General features: G+C 32.2%; 1 protein-coding gene across 2 annotated transcripts in view; it reads left to right on the forward strand.

Moving 5' to 3' along the window:
- LOC132736762 (peptidyl-prolyl cis-trans isomerase-like) overlaps window positions 1-2,516 on the forward strand; it is a 44,786-nt gene extending 42,270 nt beyond the window's left edge. For both annotated transcript variants that reach the window (XM_060723974.1, XM_060723973.1), the window contains exons 4-5: window positions 74-149; window positions 2,202-2,516. In XM_060723974.1, the coding sequence (XP_060579957.1) occupies window positions 74-149; window positions 2,202-2,334 (209 nt within the window). In that variant the 3' untranslated portion in view covers window positions 2,335-2,516. The remainder of the gene's footprint in view (window positions 1-73; window positions 150-2,201) is intronic.
- The last annotated feature ends 3,484 nt before the right edge of the window (window positions 2,517-6,000 follow it).

Genomic DNA, 6,000 nt, shown 5'->3' on the forward strand with positions numbered 1-6,000 from the left:
TGTTCAGAAGTAAGTGCAGTTTAAAAAGGATTAAAGTATCAAATTGGTCAATGTCTTGAAATTTTTTTTGCAGGAATTCTTTCAATGGCCAATGCAGGTCCAAACACAAATGGTTCACAATTTTTCCTGTGTACAGCACAGACTGAATGGTAAGTGATACTATTCTAAAGAAAAGTAAACATTTGGTGTTACTGAAACTTGTTCTTTTAATACCATTTGAAGAAAGAGAGAGAGACCAGTATCCTTTATCATTGGTTACTTTAATAGTTGTTTAACATGTTTAAGTTGTCAGTCTAATTAATCTCCTACAAAACAGATGAAATTAGTTTGAAAAAAATCACCAAAAAAGTATATTGTTCAAATGTAATTTCATGACTTATGTAGCTGTCATGAGATTAGCTTGAACATTTTCAGAAGTGCCAGCTTCAAAATTGTCTAGCACACCATGATGTAAGTTTCTTTGTAATGTGAATGTATCCATGAACAGAGTGACAAAACAATATATATATGGCGACTAACAACTTCTCAATTGTAGCTCATGTATTTTTGTGTTTTAACTAACTAAGGTAATTCAAATAAGTCAAAGGAGGGTTACAATAGTTGATTTATAAAATCTTTCAGTGAAAACCGTGTTTTAGTTGTATTAAGGTGTTTTTTAGCTCATCTGTCACAAAGTGACAGGGTGAGCTTTTGTGATCGCTTTTCGTCCGGCGTCCATCCGGCGTCCGTCCCTAAACTTTTACTTTAAATGACATCTCCTCATAAACCACTAAGCCAATTTCATCCAAACTTCACAGGAATGTTCCTTTGGTGGTCACCTTTAAAAATTGTTCAAAGAATTTAATTCCATGCAGATCTCTGGTTGCCATGGCAACCAAAAGAAAAAACTTTAAATATCTTCTTTTAAAAATCCTAAGAGCTAGAGCTTAGATATTTGGCATGAAACATCTTCTAATAAGTGTCTACCAAGTTTGTTCAAATAAAAGCCCTTGGGTCAAAATTGGCCCCGCCCCAGGGGGTCTTTGATTTTCCCAATATGCATATAGTAAAAACTTGAAAAATCTTCTTTTAAAGAACCCAAAGAGCTGGAGCTAAGATATTTAGCATGAAACATCTTCTAATGAGTGTCTACCAAGTTTGTTCAAATAAAAGCCCTGGGGTCAAAATTGGCCCCACCCCAGGGGGTCTTTGATTTTCTCTATATGCATATAGTAAAAACTTAAAAAATCTTCTTTTAAAGAACCCAAAGAGCTAGAGCTAAGATATTTAGCATGAAACATCTTCTAATGAGTGTCTACCAAGTTTGTTCAAATAAAAGCCCTGGGGTCAAAATTGGCCCCGCCCCAGGGGGTCATTGATTTTCCCTATATGCATATAGTAAAAACTTAAAAAATCTTCTTTTAAAGAACTCAAAGAGCTAGAGCTAAGATATTTAGCATGAAACATGTTCTGATGTTCAAATAAAAGCCCTGGGGTCAAAATTGGCCCCGCCCCGGGGGTCATTGATTTTCCTTATATGTGTATATCAAAAAGTTAAAAAATCTTTGAAAAAACCCAAATAGCTGGAGTTTAGATATTAAGCATGAAACATCTTTTAGTGAGTGTCTACAAAGTTTGGTCAAATAAAAGCCCTGGAGTCAAGATTGGCCCCGCCCCACGTGTTATTGATTTTCCTTATATGTGTATAGCAAACACTTAAAAATCTTCTTTGAAAAAAACCCAAATAGCTAGAGTTTAGATATTAAGTATGAAACATCTTCTAGTAAGTGTCTACAAAGTTTGTTCAAATAAAAGCCCTGGGGTCAAAACTGGCCCTGCCCCAGGGGTGTCATTGTTTTTAACTTTATGTGTATAGTAAAAACTTAAAAAATCTTCTTTTAAAAAACCCAATGAGCTAGACCTTAGATGTTTAGCATGAAACATCTTCTTATGGGTGTTTACCAAGTTTGTTCAAATAAAAGCCCTTGGGTTAAAATTGGCCCTGTGGGGGGGTAAGAGGGGGAGATAGATTGTTGTTTTTCATTATATGTGTGTAGTAAAAACTTAACATCGTGAAACATCTTCTAATGGATGTCTTCCAAGTTTGTTCAAATAAAAGCCCTGGGGTTTAAACTGGCCCCGCTCCGGTTGCCTTTATACAGGTGAGCGACCTCAGGGCCATCATGGCCCTCTTGTTTAAGATTCCTGCTCTTATATTACAGGCTAGATGGCAAACATGTAGTGTTTGGGAGTGTAGTTGAGGGGCAAACAGTGGTGGACCAAATTGAGAAACAGGGAAGTTCGAATGGAAAGACTGAGAAGGAGGTTTGCATTGCAAATAGCGGTCAAATTTAATTGTTGAATTTGCTATTGACATTGTGCAAACATTACATGTTGTTATAATTTTGATTTACCTGGTATATATAAGAAGTTTTTATTGAAGCACTATTAAGATTGCTCACTGTCTGCAGTATGTCTCTTCTCTATTTCTTCAACAGTGGTCTTTAATTATATAGGAAAACAAATTGAATCTCCTCCTTCTGAACTACTACAAAACTTGTTGAAATCATGCAGTCCAGGTAAAAATTGGTGCTGCCAAATTGATAAAGTAAACAATAATTTCTTCATAAATTGTTTTGCACAAAATTTGGTCCATTACAAAAGTTAAATAATTTAGAATTAAAATTTTTACCTAGCAATTGTTGTAACAGTTTTCAGATGAGTCATGTAGGGCCATCTTTACTTTCTTGTCTAGAAAAGAATGATTATGCATAAAATTGATGATATATATGTTCAAATAATGATAGAAATGTTACTTTTTGTTGTAACATTCCGGTTCTTAACTGACATTCCTGTTTAAGTTAGCAATATATCCTCCTATCATGCATTGGAATCGTAAACAGTTGCCTTGGTAATGGTTGTGTCCAAACAATACAGACTCTGTTTAATAATGATTATTATCATGTTGAAAAAGAATTAAAATGATATTTTTATAACAATGCATGTACATAGTTTATTAAAGTTTATACATGAAATTACAAGAGATCTAAATAGTTAGTCCGCAAATAAATCCTGCAAGCAAACAAACTCGCATGATCTGGAGATGTTATTCTTAACAAATGAATTAAGAAAATATGGTACATTAAGGAAGGGAACTTTTGTATTTTAACTTGTACAGTCTTTGAAGTTAATAAAATAAAAAAATTAGTGTATAAATATTTAAGATTGTAGGTTACATTTCGTACATGTACATGTTTCACTCATAACTGAAAGAAGGTACATTTGTACATGTAATAAATGTTTGTATTTCATTGTTTGGTTTGTAAATAAAGCACATTTGTACACATGAAAAAAAAGTTTTCAAGTGTTTGGTTCACAAATAACACATTTAAATGCACCGAAGACAAACTTGTTTGTTTGGTTCAAAAATAAAGTTATCTATGTAATAAACTAAAATTATGAAACAATAAGTGGTGTAAACTTACTCATTTTACTTAGAATTTTGTTTAACAAGTTTGCACAAATGATTTTTGTGTTAGATATTTTGTTTTGCTTCATATTGTTTTGTTTCATATATTGTCATGTTAATGAACTCCAGTACTCTGGTTAAGGTTACAGTTTTATTTGGCATACATATCAACTTTCATTTTGAACTTGGGATGAAAAAATGTGAAATATTTTATGATAAAAATAAGTTAAACATCAGTGGCTGTGGTTGAGGTGTAGCTATCAAAAGAGAGAGAAAAGTTATCTCCACGGAATAAACATAACCAAAATATCATACAATCATTAGATCTATTATAATACTCAATATCGTTTATAAAACATACTCTAGCGTTTACAGTGCATTGCAGACTCACAACATGCTACTGATATATTATGGACAGAATTCAGAAAACTCGCTGTAGAATACGTAAACACAAACAGTATATTTGAAAATGAAAATATGTTCATCCCATACCAGTTTAGACATGAAACAATCTGAAATTGTTTTGGTATTATTTTTGTAGCAGGAAGATTATTTTTATGGTAATAAATGGGATTTAATGTTACCATCAAATCACACCTTGTCAAGATAGTACTCTTTGTTACAGTTTAATTTGTAGAAATAATATATTTTCTGTCATAGAATCTCGGCTAATGTTAAATAATGTTCAATGATTTTGAGATTATATATTTTCCTTCTGAAAGTTTGTGAATAAAAGTCTGGAGATATAAATATTGCTTGTTTCTTTATGAATCCTTGTATTGAATAATATTTCACATCTTGTAAATTGTAACCAATGAATTTCCAGCATTTGCACCATGTCATCTTCCAGTATCACTGTAGATAAACTCGATCACTGTACCCTGTTAAGACCGTTAGGTTAGCTCAGTGGGTAGAGCATTAGACTATGAATAGGGCGACCAGTCTGATTCCCGGATGGTGCAGGTAACTTTTGTGATTGATCATAAAATCTTTTCTACAGTCATTCGCACAATGTACAGAAGTTATCTGTTCCTTGCAAAAGTGAAGGCAACTAGTACTGGTAAACTGCTTGACAGCATGCCCAGGAACAATGCGGTAGCTGAACTGTGCTCTTGTAAATTCAAAGTGGCTTACTGCCGTGATCCAGAGTGAAAACTACCAACACCACCACCTGTTTTGCAAGCCTTTACAGTGTGTACCATGTCTTGCAATTACAAGCACTTGTTACTACAAATCAGTGTACCGTTCTTGGGAACCTATATATATTAACATGTACCTTTCTTGTGATAACAGAGAATATACTTGTTTATACATTTAGTATACATTGTAAAAATCTTTTCATTCTTGATTGTTTAATTTTCCAAGACCATTGAATCTAGATAAAATTCATATTTTTCTCTAGCCTTGTTATTATTCTGCTTTAAATACATGTATAATAAAATTAAATTCTGTTGATTTTGAGTGTTTTCTTTAATGTTGCGTTTTTCCTACTTAAAATTGGTTGAAATAAAGAGGTCATTTTAAGTTTCACGGTAACTTGTGTATTTTTCCAATGCCATTCAGTATTGTTCTCAACAATAATAACCTCATAATTATTTTCTGACTGCTAAACTTAAGTGGTGCATCTACAAGTATAGAGGAAAACAAATCACTGACAATAGTAAGTTTTCAATAAAATGTTATAAAGTTATTCCTAAAATCATTATAAAGTTATTCCTAAAATCATTTCCTCCCAGACAGCTCACATAATACTTGGATGCCTCTGGTTGCATGTACATGTATTATTCCTAAATTTGACCCTTCAAATTATAATGTTTTGGGGATAATTTCTGGACTTTTAGAGCTTTCTTTTTCTATACTAGTATACACTTAAAGAAAAAGCTCAATACAGGATTTCAATATACATTCCACTATCATTAAGATAATCTTCCAAGGTGCATAAATTCAATGCTATTTGGTATGATAGTTTAATCAAACATTGGCTACTACTTCCAGAACTTTGTAACAATTCTTGTTCTCTAATTAAGTAAACCATATGAATTTTTGAATGTATGACGATACATTGTAACTATCCAAGTAAATTAGTTTTTTGTGTTGCAGATTATCAAAATTCTGTGTAAGCAGATGTGTAACATATAAGAGTTTATGAACCTAAAACGGGTCAACTATGTGAAGATGTATTTCTCATGTAAAGCAAAATAACATTTCTGATGATCTGTAATAAAAAAAAACTTAATGTGACTTCTATAAGGTCTTGTATTCTGTCATACTACAGAACTTTACTGGATGGAATCCATTACAATGATATACATGCACATTGTATTACCGGTACTTAGATAAAATTCTTCTTAATGTTGATGGCTTAAACTGAAATAAAAACATGAAAACAACATTTAAGTTTCTAGACATTTATTTCAAATAATTTGTCTTCCATGGTAAAAAGTAAATGTGATTTAATCACAAAGTTTAAATGATTCCAAATAGAACAAATATACCTCTCACAACATAAATAAGCACTGTCAAGCATACAAAGTCACTGACATAATAAAATC

Source organism: Ruditapes philippinarum, unplaced genomic scaffold, assembly GCF_026571515.1.
Source record: "Ruditapes philippinarum isolate M1 unplaced genomic scaffold, ASM2657151v2 ctg1457_1_1_1_1, whole genome shotgun sequence".
Lineage (NCBI taxonomy): Eukaryota > Metazoa > Mollusca > Bivalvia > Venerida > Veneridae > Ruditapes > Ruditapes philippinarum.